Consider the following 19,271-nt stretch of genomic DNA (forward strand, 5'->3'; position numbering starts at 1 on the left):
ATTTGATAAATATTTTTTTGAAATTCATGATTTATTATAGAGAATTTTGTTATAGTTGTATTTTAGATTCATTTCCATCTTAGTCTACAAATGAAATTTCATTAAACTATATATATATTTTTAAATCAAATGAAAGTTACTGATCCATTTAAGAATCAATTATGATTTTAATTGATAAATTGTTTAGTAAAAAACTAAAGACTTGGACAGAAACATAATAAAACTTATCAAAATTGTTTCTTAAAAGATTTTAGGATTGGAAAATCTAGCTTTGGCTGACACTAGGAAGTCACTTGTAGTAACAGAAGATAGATTAAATACACCGTTCAGTTCAACCTGTCGGCTTGCAATTGGTGGTGCCATTTATCTTGGAGTTGCTATTATACAGGTAATTCATCACCTTAATATAGTTCACACATTTGTTATGCCAAATTATTTGTAAATATAGGAATTATTAACAAGAGTAACATAGGTAACTGTACTTGTTTTTAACTTATAAAAACTTAGGTCTTGTCTGTTGTTTTTTGCTATTAAAAGAACTGAATAATCTAAAACAAGACAAGGTAAGAACCAGGTTGATTATATTGTATTCATAAGTTGAGATGTAAAACATTCCAGACATCAGTGTTCAATGGTATGCAGAGATGGATTTACCGTGTATACTGGTAAAATGGTTAAACAGGTCTATTATAAACAACAGACATAGTGGAGTACATCCTTGTCACATTATGGTTTTCAAGATTAGTTTTCACTAGTAACAGAAAAACGTTAGTTACTATATTGGTTCATTTTTACTATATTTTGTCTGGTAAAATTCATGTATTGAATGTAGGATACATTTTTCAGACGTTTCAAAGTTGTGATGACATACTTTTTTCAGTTCAGTTTGAATAGCTTTCTTGTGTAATTTTGATTTATAGAATTTATTTTTGAAAATTGCTGTGTAATTATATGAAGTGATGAAAAACAGAGGTTTTAAAAACTGAAGTGCTTATTAGTAGATAGAACTTTATAAGATATTTTTAATAAGTAAGTTTGTGTTTGTGGTGCCTTATATTTTAACATGTCCCTCAGGAGCTATGGGCTGTGTTTACATGTAAACATACTGGTAATATTAACATGTCACTCAGGAGCCGAGGGCTGTCTCTACACATGAACATACTCATAATGTTAATTTGTCACTTGGGAGCTGAGGGCTGTCTCTACATGTGAACATACTCATAATGTTAATTTGTCACTCGGGAGCCGAGGGCTGTCTCTACACGTGAACATACTCATAATGTTAATTTGTCACTCGGGAGCCGAGGGCTGTCTTTACACGTGAACATACTCTTGAATGTTAATTTGTCACTTTCGGGCCGAGGGCTGTCTCTACACGTGAACATACTCTTGATGTTAATTTGTCACTTTCGGGGCCGAGGGCTGTCTCTACACGTGAACATACTCATGATGTTAATTTGTCACTCGGGAGCCGAGGGCTGTCTCTACACGTGAACATACTCATGATGTTAATTTGTCACTCGGGAGCCGAGGGCTGTCTCTACACGTGAACATACTCATAATGTTAATTTGTCACTCGGGAGCTAAGGGATGTCTTTAGATTAACAGATTTCAATCAACTCACTAGCTCAAATCACTTTTCACAGTCCCAACAGTAGAAGAGTGCTAGAAATGTCTTATTTTTATCCATAGAAATTTCCAAAACATTTCAGTTAAAATTAAGAAAAACCAGATTAGGTAGATCTTTTTTATTTTTTCGTACAAAAATGTCCCCCACTGGCTTGTGAAGGACCTATTTAAAGAAACCAGTATTTGTTAGTGCATTGTATTTTCCAGAAACCAGTCACCAGTTTATTTCAATGGTGTATTTTCAGTTAACTGTGTTGTATTGTAACACTTCATCATATGTTGCTGATATTGTACACTCCTCTTTGTTTCTTCCTTCCAGGTGCTCTGCTACAAAATACTGTATGAGAGATTTGTATCAGATAAACTGCATCATTTTGTGGATCTCTGTTCAGTTAGTAATGTGAGTTTTTTACTAAATCTGTTCAACTTGTCATTAAGTTTCATTGCAGCTTCTGATGTTGTTTTCTTGTCCAACATGTTTCTTGTAATTTTATTGTTTCCACAAAATTGAAGTGTTGACTCAATGAAATTAAAATTATATTACTCAGTTTCGAAGTTTGTATGAACAATACAAAAGTGAAGATAGTTACAGTAATGAGTAAAAACTGTCAGATTTGTTGAGGTTTGTGTTGTTTATGTTTTACTGTGTCTGTAAAAGTGAAGCTTTGCTTTTGTTTGTTTTCAAACATCTCTAACTTTCTGTTTATCTAATGGTGTTAACTTTGTATGGTGCATTACAGGTAAGTGTGTGCCTGTTTACTGGACCAAAGTTTGGGTACTATATCCACGGTCGAGCCGTCCAAGGTCGAGCCGATGTCAACATGAAAGAGATGCATGATATTCTTAAGAAAGAAGAGGTTTGTTTATCATAAACTCTAAAAGATATATACACAAAATAAGTTTAACTAGGTCTTTAGAGACTTTATAATAGTGTGAAGGTATAAATAGAAATTATATGTTTTTCAAGAGACCTTTTATTTGTAGGAATATTTCACAGATAAACTGTTCTAAAGAAGGGTTCGTTTATACTGATTTATAACGTTACTTCTAACAACAGTCGATGGAAATAAAAATTAGTGTAATAAACATCTTCTAAAGGTGACAATAATTAGTTTATTCAAATTATAAAGGTAATTTCAGACATGAAGCTTGTATGATGTGTGGAACAACAGTTATATGATGATGAGTTTTGTATTAGTTTGTTTAAATTATAACACTACTTTCAGACTTGAAGCTTGTATGACATATGGAACAACAGTCATATGATGAGGAGTTTTGTATTAGTTTGTTTAAATTATAACAGTACTTTCAGACTTGAAGCTTGTATGACATATGGAACAACAGTCATATGATGAGGAGTTTTGTATTAGTTTGTTTAAATTATAACAGTACTTTCAGACATGAAGCTTGTATGACGTGTGGAACAACAGTTATATGATGAGGAGTTTTGTATTAGTTTAAATTATAACAGTACTTTCAGACGTGAAGCTTGTATGACGTGTGGAACAACAGTTATATGATGAGTTTTGTATTAGTTTGTTTAAATTATAACAGTACTTTCAGACATGAAGCTTGTATGATGTGTGGAACAACAGTTATATGATGAGGAGTTTTGTATTAGTTTGTTTAAATTATAACAGTACTTTCAGACATGAAGCTTGTATGACGTGGAACAACAGTTATATGATGAGTTTTGTATTAGTTTGTTTAAATTATAATGGTACTTTCAGACGTGAAGCTTGTATGACGTGTGGAACAACAGTTATTTGATGATGAGTTTTGTATTAGTTTGTTTAAATTATAACAATACTTTCAGACGTGAAGCTTGTATGACATGTAGAACAACAGTTATATGATGATGAGTTTTGTATTAGTTTGTTTAAATTATAACGGTACTTTCAGACGTGAAGCTTGTATGACGTGTGGAACAACAGTTATTTGATGATGAGTTTTGTATTAGTTTATTTAAATTATAACGGTACTTTCAGACGGGAAGCTTGTATGACGTGTGGAACAACAGTTATTTGATGATGAGTTTTGTATTAGTTTGTTTAAATTCATATGTAACAGTGATGAAATGTTAGAACAAGACAATTTTTCATAAATTTTATATCAGAAGTAATACTTGACGTGCCTCCGTTTTATAGTTTCTGTTGTTAACAAAACCTCTAGGAAGACTTGTGTGGGAACAGAGGACTTTTGCCTAACACAGAACAACAAACGTTTATGATGGCTCTACCTAGTGGTGTGCATGAACAGTTCTTAAGAAAGTTGAATCCTTTAACTTCAGTACGTATGGTTTAGGTTTTTATTTAGCTTCCAGTTATGTGGTATATGTTTATAAATTACCAGGTTTTACTTCATAAATTGTTGACTTTGTGTAAGTCATATTAAACATTTAAATTCTAAATCATTGTTTACAATAGGTTACAAAAATTATTGAAATTATTTAGTGACAAGAAGGATATTTATTCACCCAAAACTTATTGTTTTGATCACCTTGTGAAGTACCACAAACTCCATATTTAATTTCTTTGTATTTGCATTATTGTCAAGACAATAGGATCTGTTCAGAATTCTTTTAAAACCTGTTTAGATTATTAAGTTAGTTTTTAGTATTTATTTTGATTAATCTGATAGTAAGAGAACTCTCAATCTGCAGGTTCTGAGCTTGAATCTGAAACTTTCCATTTGGGGGGCATTATAATGTGACAGTCAGCCCCACTGTTTGTTGGTAAAATGGTTAAGATTTAGCAGTAGGTGGTGTTGACTGGATGATTTTAATCTGTTCTATCACAGGTTAATTTAGGGACAACTAGCATAAGTATCTCTAAGTAGCTTTGCATGAAATTATAAACAACAACATATAAACATCTGTTTGTTTTTTCTCTTACAGTACAGTCAAGGTACAGACAGAATGCAGGGAGGTAAGATATCAAGAATTTCTATTCTGAAATTAAAATCACACAACAGTTAACTCCTAACCCAGTAGCATTGAATAAGCTGTTTCTGTATTTGGACTCTTAAAAATAAATGAATAGTGTGTGAAATATGCACTTAAGACATAATTACTGTGGAATGTTTATAAACAGTTTTGGTACATGTACAATGTAGGATAAATTATTCACCACAAGGGGGAGTATCTGTATACATAATATGCTAATAATTATAACATGACTGGATAAGGTTCAGAGCAGGGTTACCAGAATGGGGGGTTTGTTGTGTGAGGAGAGGCTGAAATCTCTCAAACTTTATAGAGGATCTGATTAATTTTTAAAAAAATATATTTTCAAGCTACTTCAGATTGGTCTGTTGTCGGGTACAGTGTTCAGTTCCATATCTATAATTAATATTGTTTACTGGAGTGTTCAATCTACTATGTGTATGTCCATGGCAATTATGCAAAAATCATAACATCTAATGAAATATTTGTACAAAAAATTCATCCATAAATTCTCAAAACGTTTACTGAATCTCCATGAATGTGAGGCGATTTTCATGTTAAAATTTAAAAATTCGGTATTTTTTAAATATTGATTTGTAGAATTCATAACTTGTATACAATTAAAATGTGTATTAATAGCTAAGGTTCTATGCCAGACAAATTGGTATAACAAAGTAGTTTAATAGAAGTTTGAATGTAAGACTTGTGTGATGCATAGTAAGGATAGTTGTGGCAATAGGGTTATGGTATAAATAGGTCAACAAAAGTACTGTTACTTGTTGGACCATTGAATTTAGTCCACACTAATCAAGCTTTGTTTTTGAACACTTGGTTGGTGACCAAAATAAACAGTGTTGTCAGGTATATGCAAGTTAGAATATAATCTTTCTGTTCATAAGCATTGTCATTTAAGAAGTAGAAGTGAGCTAATAAGTGTCCTGAAGAGACAGAAGGAAACCAAAAATATGTAAGTTCTTAGTTTAATGTTTTGGCCCATGAGTATTTATAGATACTTTTTCAAATTAGATGAACAAATCTAAAGGCAGGAATTGAAAGGAGAGGTGTGTTACGTAACACAGAGAAGTGAACGTTGAAGTGAAAGGAGAGGTGCGTTACGTAACACAGAGAAGTGAACGTTGAAGTGAAAGGAGAGGTGCGTTACGTAACACAGAGAAGTGAACGTTGAAGTGAAAGGAGAGGTGCGTTACGTAACACAGAGAAGTGAACGTTGAAGTGAAAGGAGAGGTGCGTTACGTAACACAGAGAAGTGAACGTTGAAGTGAAAGGAGAGGTGCGTTACGTAACACAGAGAAGTGAACGTTGAAGTGAAAGGAGAGGTGTGTTACGTAACACCGAGAAGTGAATGTTGAGAATCTATTTAAACAAGTTGTTGAAAAAAGAAATTGAAGCATTCCTAGTATAAATGTTTAAATCGTGAGCTATATTTTCTTACTGGGTTTATTAACTTGTGTTTGTGATAAACCTGTTTGATCAAATTTTGAATGTACCTGTAAAAAGTACATGTACAGTTTGGTAGAGCCACAATAATATATGTAAAGAAGACTGTTACTTTCTCTGAACGTACTTAAAGAAGACTGTTACTTTCTCTGAACGTACTTAAAGAAGACCGTTACTTTCTCTGAACGTACTTAAAGAAGACCGTTACTTTCTCTGAACGTGCTTAAAGAAGACCGTTACTTTCTCTGAACGTGCTTAAAGAAGACCGTTACTTTCTCTGAACGCATTTAAAGAAGACCGTTACTTTCTCTGAACGTGCTTAAAGAAGACCGTTACTTTCTCTGAACGTGCTTAAGAAGACCGTTACTTTCTCTGAACGTGCTTAAAGAAGACCGTTACTTTCTCTGAACGTGCTTAAAGAAGACCGTTACTTTCTCTGAACGCGTTACTTAAAGAAGACCGTTACTTTCTCTGAACGTGCTTAAAGAAGACCGTTACTTTCTCTGAACGTGCTTAAAGAAGACCGTTACTTTCTCTGAACGTACTTAAAGAAGACCGTTACTTTCTCTGAACGTACTTAAAGAAGACCGTTACTTTCTCTGAACGTACTTAAAGAAGACCGTTACTTTCTCTGAACGTACATAAAGAAGACCGTTACTTTCTCTGAACGTACATAAAGAAGACCGTTACTTTCTCTGAACGTACTTAAAGAAGACCGTTACTTTCTCTGAACGTACTTAAAGAAGACCGTTACTTTCTCTGAACGTACTTAAAGAAGACCGTTACTTTCTCTGAACGTGCCTTAAAGAAGACCGTTACTTTCTCTGAACGTACTTAAAGAAGACCGTTACTTTCTCTGAACGTACTTAAAGAAGACCGTTACTTTCTCTGAACGTACTTAAAGAAGACCGTCACTTTCCCTGAACGTACTCTGGTGTGTTTGTGAAGGTTTTTTAATATATTTCATCCTGTTCTTTAATGTGTTTTAATATAGTAGATTTAGTGTTTTTGAAGTGTTAACTTATAAAAGATACGTAAGACCAGGAGAACTTGTAGTAAGTTAACTGTGTATGTTTCTAGTAGGAGGCCGTTTATCAAAGGTGGATGTTGATAAAGTTTCAGGAATATATCAAAACACAAACAAGTTTCTAGCTGGTTTTATTGATCATGTAAGTACCGTATGGATCATTTATAGTTTGGTAGACCTTTATAATGTATCCACTATGTACAGTTACGACAGAAAGTGTTGGTACCCCTGCGTCCCGAGTAATTTTTGCTCATAACTTAAAAAGTATCACGATTAGGCTAATAGCCTTTATAAATATTATACTAACACACATCTACATAAATTTTTGTGTAAATTAAACGACAAATATACTGTTTATAAACAAATAACCAAAAATCAGAGGAGCAGAAAGTGTTCGTACAGTTCAGAACGTATGAAAAACCTGATATTCCCGTAAAAATTTTGTTTGGTTTGACGAATAAACTACATTATACCATTCCAGAACTAGACACTGGGTTCATAATTATTGGAATTTAGCCAGCAGAAAATGTACTTCCGGCAATTTAGCATCGTCTCCGGCATAATCTGCTTGGTCATTATGGCAAACAGGAAACAACTGTCCAGTGATTTAAAAAACTGAATTATTGTAAAATACAAGTCGCCTGTGTCTCTTTCCAGTATTGCTACACAACTTAATGTGCTGAAATCTTCTGTTCAAAGCATAATTGCCAAGTTTAAGCTTACAGGATCAACTGCTAACCTCCTTCGTTCCGGACGCCCCACCAAAATTCCAGAGAGAACCAAGAGGAAGGTTCTCGGAGAAGTTAGAAGGAACCCTCGTTTAGCACATAATGACATACAGAAACTGGTAAGGGAAACTGGGATTGAAGTAAGCAAGAAAGTATGTAGATGATTCCTTTACCTATTGGAAGAGTATTCTTTGGTCAGACGAGACTAAAATCGAGATTTTCGGCCACAATGATGTTCGCTATATTTTCCGTGAGAAGGGGGAATGAAATCTTCCAAAGAACACCGTCCCTACAGTTAAACACGGAGGTGGCTTGATCATGCTATGGGGTTCCTTCAGCTCTTCTGGTGTAGGTAGCCTTCACCACTTCAACAGAATCATGGAAAAATAAGAGTATGTTGATATATTAGACACTTGTATCAAGAATGATGCTCGGAACTTGCAGCTTAGGCGTCGTTGGATCTTTCAGCACGACAATGACCCTAAGCACACATTGAAATATGTGCAATCCTGGTTGCAGAGGAACCATATGAGCGTTTTGGAGTGGCCATCGCACTCACCTGATCTCAACCCAATTTAAAATGTTTGGCATGAGTTGAAGACCAGGGTTCATCAGCGTCATCCGAAAAACTTGCAAGAGTTGGAGGCCTTCTGTAAAGAAGAATGGAAGAAAATACCGGATGAGTACAAACAATCATGGAGGGCTATGAGGAGAGATTGCACCAAGTAATTCACCTGAAAGGCTACACAACTGAAGTAGACGCACGAACACTTTCTGCCCCTCCTATGTTTGGTTATTTGTTTACAAACAGTTTATTTGTCGTTAAATTTATATAAAAATTTATGTAAATGTGTATTAGTATAATATTTATAACATACCATACTTTCATTATCCTAATTGTGATACTTTTTAAGTTATGAGCAAAAAATTACTCACGATGCAGGGGTACGAACACTTTCTGTTGTAACTGTAGATTCTCTCCTAGTACCAAAATCTTGGTTATGGCATCAGTTAGCACTCTTTGTTAGAAAACTTACTTTTCTCGGAAAGCACTTTTCAACATAAATTTATGTTGTAAACATTTGACGAAAACATTAAGTGTTCAAAATTAACTGAAAGCAGTTGTAATACATCTTTTTATTGAAAGAACTTTGATAAATGCAACTATGATGCTCTAATTGTGTTTGTAATATTTGAACAATGGTAGGAATGTTTGTCTTGTAAAATACAATATTTTACACAGCATACAGAAATTAACATTCCACTGTAATAAATGCACAATGATTTTTCACCAATAAGATATTGGATTCTCTGGTTTTTTGTCACTTCTTTAAATACATAACTTGTTATAATTGGGACTTAATAGTTTTCTTGTGTGCTACCAATTTAATATACTGTTTTTTTTTCTAGTCTTACAAAGACCTTGACTATGTTGTGAAAGATCGCATGTTTTTAGAAAACTTGTTCGATGTAGAGTTTTATGAACCTACAGAGAGAGGATATTTTTATAATGGTAAGTTGTTTATTAAAAGTAAGTTTTCATTATATTAATGTAGCTGTCTTATGTTTTGAATTTTATTACAGGAGATGAAACTACAGAATACATGACAGTGTAGTTCACTTGAGATGAAACTACAGAATACATGACAGTGTAGTTTACTTGAGATGAAACTACGGAATAAATTATCGTGTACTTTACTGTACGTGAAACCTGAGAATAATATGGATTCTCCACATAAGGTGAAAAACCATCTTAGAAAGCAGGCTTATTTTTGAAATAACACTCAAGACCTCTCTCAATGGCTGAGGGTGCCAAAGTATTGATAACAGCAAAAAAAGTTGATTTTATGATTGTCAGGCAAAATTCATTTATTTGTTTATGTTATTTTACAAGCCTACAAAAAAATCCACAACTGAATATTTGATTAAAAAACTGGCAAACCTACCAACAAAACATTCCTGCACAAGTGAAAGGACTATTTTTATATTGAATTTTAAGAGAAAGATAGATTTTAACTATTATTATTGGCTAAGTCTCTATTTAAAGCCATTCAACCACTAAAGCCTACAGCAGAAATGGTTTCGTATACTGTGTCAAAATCTGTGCACAGTTACTAAATAAACTCCTGCAAAGGTTATACAGCTGATTCTTGTAAATTGAATGTCCACCTTTTTAAAATTTTCCAAGTTTTCTTTGCTACCAACATAAGCACTTCAAAGCTGCTTAATCTTCTAGGTAAAAATATTGCACTTGTACTCATCAGAAATGTTTTGTTTTATTGCTGTGAACAATGTGTATATTTATAACAATGTCTCCAGTTTTATTATTACAGATCATAGTCTTACAAGCCACTTAAGGAAAAAAAGGCTATGGATATTTTGCTGAAACTTGAACAGTAGTAATGAACGAAACACTGGGTGTGTCAAGACGTGAACAGTAGTGATGAACGAAACACTGGGTGTGTCAAGACGTGAACAGTAGTGATGAACGAAACACTGGGTGTGTCAAGACGTGAACAGTAGTGATGAACGAAACACTGGGTGTGTCAAGACGTGAACAGTAGTGATGAACGAAACACTGGGTGTGTCAAGACGTGAACAGTAGTGATGAACGAAACACATTAATTGAAAAGTTTCACGTTAATGATTCATTATTTCTCTAGTTCATTGTTCTTCATTTCTTTAGTTTATTGTTGTATTTTGTTTTAGTTTATTGTCGTACTTTGTTTCTAAATGGCTTTCTGTGACTGATTTGGTGAGTTTTCCAACAGTATGAGTGATAAAGTATTCTAGTGATTTGTTTGTAAGTTGCTGAAATTGTGGGTGTTTATTTTACTTTATTATTTGTATTTTTGTTTCTCAAGCCTACAATAAAGTCGGTTGGATATCGTGCATCGAAACCTAGAAAGATACTCCATGTTAAATGATGCAGGTGCCCATGATCTACTTAAAGAGTTGATTTGATAAATATGAGCAATGTTGTGAGCAGTTATTCATTTAACTTGATGTTTGTTGAACAGTGTTTCACATTAGAACTTGGACACAAACCCATCTGCTCAGTAAATAATGATTGGGTGGAAAAACGTGACATTTAACTTAATACGTGTGTGTGTGTGTGTGTGTGTGTGTGTGTAGCTTACAATTTATTCTCCATAAGTGGACATGAAAGACTAAAATATACAAGTACTATAAAACATCGAGTCAAAATTGTGATTTGAGAAATGATGTATACAGTTTTGTTTTTAGAGGTCCTAGTTGTAGGCTTGAAAATATCTTTCCTTTTTGATTCAACTTACCTCTGAACTTTGGTCACTTCCTGTTCCCCTTTTACCTTGATAATTGTTAATTATCTTTGTGACTCTTTCTTTGTTTCAGATAATGGACATTCTTTTGATGCCACTTTGTTTATCGGGAACGAAGGAGCTCTTCTGATGTTTGATGTTTTGTTATTTTGTTTGATTGACAATAGCACTCAAGATTATATTCTTTCTGCCATTTTGACATTTTTGATTAACAAGGTAAGTCCAGTGGAGTGTTTTAAACCAGTTTTAAAGTAAGACTTAACCAGGTTTGTTATGATGTAAGCAGATAGAATATTTGGTATCAGAATAACCATATGTTGCATGCGTGTGTTTGAAGTTTTGTAGTTACCAGGTTAATTAATGTTGTGCCTTATGACTTGTTTCAATATGTATGCAAATATTTCAACACTACAGTTTATCATCACTTGTGTAGACACTTCAACTTTTCTTTGTTTTCCATCTATCAGGTCATCATGTATGTCAGACACAACAGTGGAAGACGAAACGTTGTGAGAAAAGCTCTTATTGACGAACGTTTTCTAACGTGAATAATGTTCACATTTCTCAACCAGCTGTCCTGCATTTTCTCAATTTCCATTGATCTCTGCAGTTTAAAACCTTATCTGTATCTCTCTTAAATGTGAAAATATAACAGTAATTTATTAATCAGATTTCGTATTTGTGCTGTGGTGTGCTCTTACACTCCAAGAGCATTGTAGAAGTTTCATAACAATATCATATCAGAATAAGAAACGTTGGGCGTTATCAAAGTCACAGTTATGATATACATTATTAAAAGTTTCTCCTTGTTCTAGAATGATTAGATAGTCTCATGTTTATTGTTGCTTTAATCACTAGTAGTGAATTAGAGTAGATGAATGGTGTAAACCTAATTCTTCCAATACGTTTTTCTCATCTTGACCCTTGTTCTCATTGGTCATATTATCCACGTTCCTTTTTTAAATTTAGATATAAAAACCTTATAAAATAAAAGTTAAACTGTAACAAAAATTAAGTAGGTTTAATGTTAATGTTAGATGCATATTATAAACTGATGTTTTAAGCCTATTTTGTGTTACAATCCAACACCTGGTGGTAATAGAATTGTTTATACTAAGAGAAATAGCAGTGTCACTTTGAAGGTAGCACTCATCCAAGTTTCATTTTCACTATTTGTTTTACAAGTGAGTAAATAATTTACATTCTTGTACGGATATAAATTACAACAAACTTTCCTTCATCAAAAATGAGATGAACAAATGTAATAATAATTACAGAGTTATTGAACGTTTCTGTACGTTTCTTAGAACCTGTGTTAATGATGAAAGTGCCCTTGTGGGTCTTTGGTAACTCTATGGAATTTTAACTCTGAAATATGAGGTTTAATTTCCCAGTGATGGACAGAGCACTTAATGTCCATTGTCCAGCTGTACGCTTAAAGTAAAGAAACAACTGTTGGAGATTGTCACTATTTTGTGAAACGTTTCTTGCACGACAGAGCACTTAATGTCCATTGTCCAGCTGTATGCTTAAAACAAAGAAACGACTGTTGGAAATTGTCACTATTTGTGAAACGTTTCTTAAACGACAGAGTACTTAATGTCCATTGTCCAGCTGTACGCTTAAAGTAAAGAAACTACTGTTTGAGATTGTCACTATTTGTGAAACGTTTCTTCAACGACAGAGTACTTAATGTCTGTTGTCCAGCTGTACGCTTAAAACAAAGAAACGACTGTTGGAGATTGTCACTATTTGTGAAACGTTTCTTGAACTTCAAAATAAGAATGTTGATTTCTTTAGTTTTTTTTGCAAATTTTCTTGTAGACACTGAGTATTGAAATAACTTTAATATTTTTGTGGAAAAGTAGCCTTAAAACATACTTTCAAGAAAATTAAGTTTATTAAGTTTTGTCACTTCAGTGATAAGCTAATAATGAGAAAAAAAACATCTTAATTATGTATATCATTCTGTTAATTGTCTTTTTGTTTCATATGGTGCCACATATCTGTAAAATGTTGAATGTGGTACTATTTTTGTTTTGCTGAAAGTGACAAATATCAGAACATTGACATAAAATTTCATCAACCTTAATTCTAGGTAATTACATCTATTCTGAAAGTCAAAACTCTATCAAAGGTTTGGTATATTGTTTTTTCTTAGTTTAAGTTGAGGGATACGATATGTTGTGTGTAAAGAACAAAAATTGTTTTCTAGTTAGCCATTGTTAGGCACACTTAACACGAAAACATACAAAGTGTGAAACAGAACTCAGTGTGTTAAAATACATGTTGGAAAGACGTCATTTTGAATTACTTGTGAGGAATTGTTCTTCTTCACAGTTCACAATCTGAGGGTCACGGGTCAAATCCCTATCCCACCAAACATGATTACCCTTTCACCTAAGGGGTTATTATAATGTGACGCTCAATCCCACTATTCGTTGATAAAGAGTTTGCGGTGGGTGGTGATGACTAGCTGCCTTTCCTCTAGTTTTACACTGCTGAATTAGGGACGGCTAGCATAGATGGCCCTCGTGTAGCTTTGCTCGAAATTCGAACCAAATCGAATCTTCCATAGCTTTCATCTGAGGTATGGTTATCTAATTCAGTACTTGAGGTCAACTTCTTGTTAAATGATTCACATCTTTCTGAATTCTCAGCTGAAAAGGAGAAATACGTTTATCGTATGATGTAAATGTTTTATTTGGTGTTTTGTTGGAGTTAAAACATGAACTGTTAAACAACGGTCACTCTGCAATGACAGTTAGTAATTGGATTTACTGAGGGAAATTGTGAATGTTTGTAATCCAGGACCAGCTGGTAAATAACAAATAGTTCTCTGTAAATAGCATAACTTGTATTATTTTCTCAATAAAATTTCTTTTTTCTACCCCTTTATCAAATTGTTGTCCACTTGTATACATCTTTGTCCATACTATATAGTAACTATTAAAATATTAATAGCTTACTAAATCTATGTTACATCGTATCTAACATATGTGATGTGCACACTGGGGGAGACAACAGGTAAGGGTGTATATAACTCATAGGAACAAATAAATTGTAACTAAAAATACAAACCTGATAATAAAAGAAATTTAAAAGCTTCAGTACAGATATTACTACTAGTGTAGTAACATGTACAAGTTACAACATGGGATTATAAAATATGTAGTGTATTCTGTTTAATTTTAATATGTTTTGTTTATGGCTTAAAAATTATGGTTATGATATGATTAATCAAAGGTTTGGATTTGCTGTTTTTAACGCAGCCCTTCCTCATGATTTTGTTGACTTATTTGGCTTCATTTGAATGTAATTCTTTAATTTCACTATATACATATAGTGTGTTTGTGTGTGCTGGAGGGGGGGTAACATTTTTTGTTTATAGAAATCCAACATGAACAGTTTGCACATCGCTGACTCCATTAATTAGTTGTTTCTAAAGGAAAATAAAGTTCTCCCATTTTACTTTTAAAATTCTGAATATGTCTATTGTTATTAAATACAATAATTTAACCAAGACACGAACCTTGTTGACCAGTGAGAACTGTTTATTAAATGCTTCCAGTATAATGACTTAATTACAAGATGAAACATGACCCAAGTTGACCTGTTTGGTTTAACTACTACATCAGAAGATTGTTTTTTTTCATCTTCCCATCTGATCAACTAATCTGTTTATTACTTTGTCCTTTTGCACAGTATTAACTACCGTAAGTTCCCTAGTCAACAGTTGTTATCTTTCCCAGTATGCTAGAACAAACGTGTGATGTAAAAGGCCAATGGTCACTTCTTCCGAGATGTATGATTATAATTGCTCTTACCGTATTTCGTCTCGGAACATTTGGAGCATTTTTATGTTGTAAAACATTAAAGAAAGTGTCTACGATTTCCAAAATAATCAACTAGTAATAAGATGACTGATTCTAATATTCTTAGACATCTGTACTTGTATACCACCATAGATCGGTTACAAGGTTGATTCTCACACGTGTAGAGTTCTCATTTTTAAACAACTTATGACTATTAAAATCTGTAGAATTTGATAAATTAATAAACATCTTAATTCAAGCGAACCTCAGAAGAGCTGTCATAGTATTCTATTAACTCTCCTCTGAACAATGTCTGTGGGAAACCTAGTCAGAAATCTAGTTCAAGTTTGTAACGTATCGAGCTGATTCACTATAAATAGTTTTAACATCGAACTGTTTTTCTTCTTTACAGCAGTAGACAGTTAGTATGGTAAGATTTCAGAGTTGAATGTTTCAGTACCTCATCGTGTGCACAGCGGTCGAAAGGCTTACGTGAAGGTTTCAATATTGAATTGTGTTTAAACAGTTGTGTGTGTAAACTTACACGATAACAGTTCCTCTAATAAGTGCACTTATGATATCTGGCATATATGGACCTATTACTATCGCCCCATTGACGCCTTCTTCCGGTAACCTAATGGGATTACAACACTAAAATTAGCGTTTCAATACCCGCGGTTGGCAAAAACAAGATAGCCCATTATGTAGTTTTACGTCTCTAGTCCATCACTTCAAAATTAGTGGCGACCAGCACTAACAGACTTCAACTCTTATGAAATTCAGTATCCAAAAATATCCTTATAAGTAACACATGGTTCTAATCATTATCTAATCCAGTTAAATACCACAGACAAAACAAATCTTTTATTATTGTACACAATGGGCTGTCTGTGTTCTGCCCACCACCACGTGCATGGAAACCCTGTGTATGTCATACATACCACTGTGGGGCATATTTTATGAAAAGAGTGCCAAATACTTGTTACGAAGTTTCCATTTTCAATACATACCTTTTCAAGTATGCAACGGTCAGTTGTAAACTCTTTGTCAACCTGAAAACTACCTAAAAACGTTATGTGCTTTAAAAAGTGATAATACCAGCCGTTCTTAGATGTATTTCTGTTATATTTATGCGAAGCCCCGGCATGGCCAGGTGGGTTAACGCGTTCGACTCGTAATCCGAGGGTCGCGCGTTCGAATCCCAGTCACACCAAACACGCTCCTTTCAGCCGTAGGGGCGTTATAATGTGACGGTCAACTATTCTTTGGTAAAAGAATAGCTCAAAAGTTTGTGGTGATGACTAGCTGCCTTCCCTCTAGTCTTACACTGCTATATCAGGGACGGCTAGCACAGATAGTCCTCGAGTAGCTTTGTGCGAAATTCCAAAACAAATAACTATTTATGCGATTTTTAAAAATGTTAATACTTTCTAATACGTGAAGAACAATCAAGTGACTACTGTTATTATCGTACGAAGCAGGGTCATCTATTACACATTACAAACACGCTTCAATTCGAATGGTTACCGATCAGATATTAAACCAAAAGTCACACCTAATGACCCTGATACCACCACCAACATCGAACTGTGTTGCGAAATGAATAAGCGACCGCTAATGACACTTTGTTTAATAATGGAGATAATTTAAGCAAACTAAAATTAGTCGAGGGCGAGGTCTTATGCTTTCTGAGTTGTAGAGGGCCTAAACGATTGTCGCGTCTGACCTGTTCAAAGGTGGATCTGTAGTGAGTTACAGCTATGTTTCACAAATGTTTGAATATCTTATATACACACTGCTGGCCAAAATCCTAAGGCCAGTGAACATAAAGAAAAAATATGCAGTTTGAGTTGTTAGACTCAACCACTTATTTGAGTAGAGTTTCGAAAGATGACAATAAAAAAAAAAGTGAAAATAAAAATAAAAAAACTTTTTTAGCATTTAATAGGGAAAATGTGAACACTATGAAATTATCCTAAATATTAGCTGGTCAAAAGTTTAAGACCATACCAAACAGAAGTCCTGAACAGGGTAGGAAATGCCCAACAAGAGGTCTCAGTGGTGAGTTGCACGGCTGTCATTGCGAATAACTTCAAACATTCACTTTGGCATGGTCGATATAAGCGTTTACAGAAAGCTGGCTGGAATGTTATTTCAAGTGGTGAAGACGGCTTCACGAAGATCATGCACTGTTTGCAATTGACGTCCATTTCTCCAGACTTCCCTTGCCATCCACTCCCAAACATTTTCAGTGGGGTTCTGTTCAGGCGAACACGCTGGATGGTCCAAAAGAATCACGTTATTCCCCATGAAAAAGTCCTTTGTCCTGCGGCATTGTGGATTGCAGCGTTGTCCTGCTGAAAGATCCAGTCATTTCCACACAAGCGAGGGCCTTCAGTCAATAAGGACGCTCTCCCCAACATGCCGATGTAGCCAGCTGATGTTTGACACCCCTATATAACCTGAAGCTCCATTGTTCCATGGAAGGAGAAAGAACCCCAGATCATGATGGAACCTCCTCCATTGTGACGTGTAGAAAATGTCTCCGGTGGGATATCCTTATCGTGCCAGTAACGTTGGAAGCCAACTGGACCATCCAGATTAAATTTTTTCTCATCAGAGACCAAAACCATTTTCCACTTTTCTACGTCCCATGGTGCTTCTCAGCAAAGTTTAACCGAGCTGTTTCGTGGTGTGGAAAGAGGAGTGGCCTTTGAAGACGTTTATCGATTTTAAAGCCTTTCTCTCGTAGATGCTGTCTTATTGTTCTTGAGCTGCATTCTGTGTAACTAAGGGCTTTCATCTGGTTCGACTATCGGCTGGTGTCTTGTCGTACAACCCGTCGGATCCTCCTGCTCAATGCTGGCGAAATTTTCTTGGGCCGACCACTTGAAATTCTCGTTCCGTATCCCTCAGGGTCTTTTAAGAAATTTGCAACAGCAGTTTTACTACGCCCAGTCTCACCAGCGATGGTACATTGAGAGAGACCTTGCTTTCACAGCTCGACAATTCTGCCACGTTCAAATTCTGTCAACTTGTTAACCTTTGCCATGTTTTTACTCAATGTAACACAGGAGATGTCAGTGGGAGATGTTAACAATGCTAATGCTTGAACACAAATACTTAATTTCGTTAAGTGTTTACCGATTAACGCTTCGTTTCAGTATGGTCTTAACCTTTTGACCAGCTAGTATTTAGGCTAATTTCATAGTGTTCACATTTTCCTTATTAAATGCTAAAAAAGTTTTTTTTTATTTTTTATGTCCCTTTTCTTATTTTCATCTTTCAAAGCTCTTCTCAAATAATTGGTTGAGTCTAACAACGCAAGATGCATATTTTTTCTTCATGTTTAAGATTTTGGCCAGCAATGTATATGTGAGTAAACCTATACGAATTTTATCAGGAGGATAGCTGTACCATCTCCTTTATGGATGCTGCTGATCAGAACTACCTAACTTGGTTAATCTAATTCACCATCAAACGTCACTACCATGCCCAGGAAAATTATTAATTACTAATTAAACTGTGGTTCTCTCCGATTTTACTCAAAACAATGTTATTGTTCATCAGTCGCGTCTCATTTTAAAGCAGAAGAGTTTTGAAGCTAAGCATGACGGAACTTCCTGTTCCCAGCAAAAGTGTCGAAGGCAGAGAAAGGTTGACAATAGTCGTGCATGAATTACATGCAGTGAAACAAAGGTTCTGAAGAGTAAATGAAAACGAAACTCCTTGTTGGAAGAACTGGAAACATCAGATGACATCACAAAGGTTCCTTAACAGTAAATGAAAATGGAACTCCTTTTTGGGAGAACTGGAAACATCAGATGACATCACAAAGATTTCTAAACAGTAAATGAAAACTGAACTCCTTGTTGGGAGAACTGGAAACATCAGATGACATCACAAAGATTCCTAAACAGTAAATGAAAACTGAACTCCTTGTTGGGAGAACTGGAAACATCAGATGACATCACAAAGGTTCCTGAACAGTAAATGAAAACTGAACTCCTTGTTGGGAGAAGTGGAAACATCAGATGACATCACAAAGATTCCTGAACAGCAAATGAAAATGGAACTCCTTGTAGGGAGAACTGGAAACATCAGATGACATCACAAAGATTCCTGAACAGCAAATGAAAATGGAACTCCTTTTTGGGAGAACTGGAAACATCAGATGACATCACAAAATAAAGTTTTGAAAAATGCTGGACAAGTGAAGATTTTTCGTATTTTATGGTTCAAATAAATCGTATTACTGAATGATTTATGAGCCACAACAACAGTTCTGAAATGTATCGGGTGAAACATCTTTTTATTGTGGGCAGATACATTTTTGGAATGCTTTAAAAAACAACATATTTTAGAAAG

At 34.5% G+C, this 19,271-nt stretch overlaps 1 protein-coding gene across 6 annotated transcripts in view; it reads left to right on the top strand.

Moving 5' to 3' along the window:
• The window catches only part of LOC143257669 (meckelin), a 38,613-nt gene extending 24,622 nt beyond the window's left edge, over positions 1-13,991 (top strand). Inside the window, exons 21-29 of one of the 6 annotated variants that reach the window (XR_013031978.1) lie at positions 248-388; positions 1,949-2,029; positions 2,370-2,486; positions 3,777-3,918; positions 4,526-4,556; positions 7,112-7,200; positions 9,197-9,299; positions 11,162-11,304; positions 11,556-13,991. Coding sequence is in view for 3 of the 6 variants with exons in the window: in XM_076516713.1 (XP_076372828.1) it covers positions 248-388; positions 1,949-2,029; positions 2,370-2,486; positions 3,802-3,918; positions 4,526-4,556; positions 7,112-7,200; positions 9,197-9,299; positions 11,162-11,304; positions 11,556-11,636 (903 nt within the window). In the remaining 3 variants the exon portion in view is untranslated. Of the gene's footprint in view, positions 1-247; positions 389-1,948; positions 2,030-2,369; positions 2,487-3,776; positions 3,919-4,525; positions 4,557-5,599; positions 5,746-7,111; positions 7,201-9,196; positions 9,300-11,161; positions 11,305-11,555 lie in introns of those variants that run through there. The other 5 variants (XR_013031980.1, XM_076516713.1, XM_076516718.1 and 2 more) reach the window with 5 other exon arrangements.
• Positions 13,992-19,271: the final 5,280 nt, after the last annotated feature.

The sequence above is a fragment of the Tachypleus tridentatus genome, chromosome 1, assembly GCF_004210375.1.
Source record: "Tachypleus tridentatus isolate NWPU-2018 chromosome 1, ASM421037v1, whole genome shotgun sequence".
In the NCBI taxonomy this organism is placed as follows: Eukaryota; Metazoa; Arthropoda; class Merostomata; order Xiphosura; family Limulidae; genus Tachypleus; species Tachypleus tridentatus.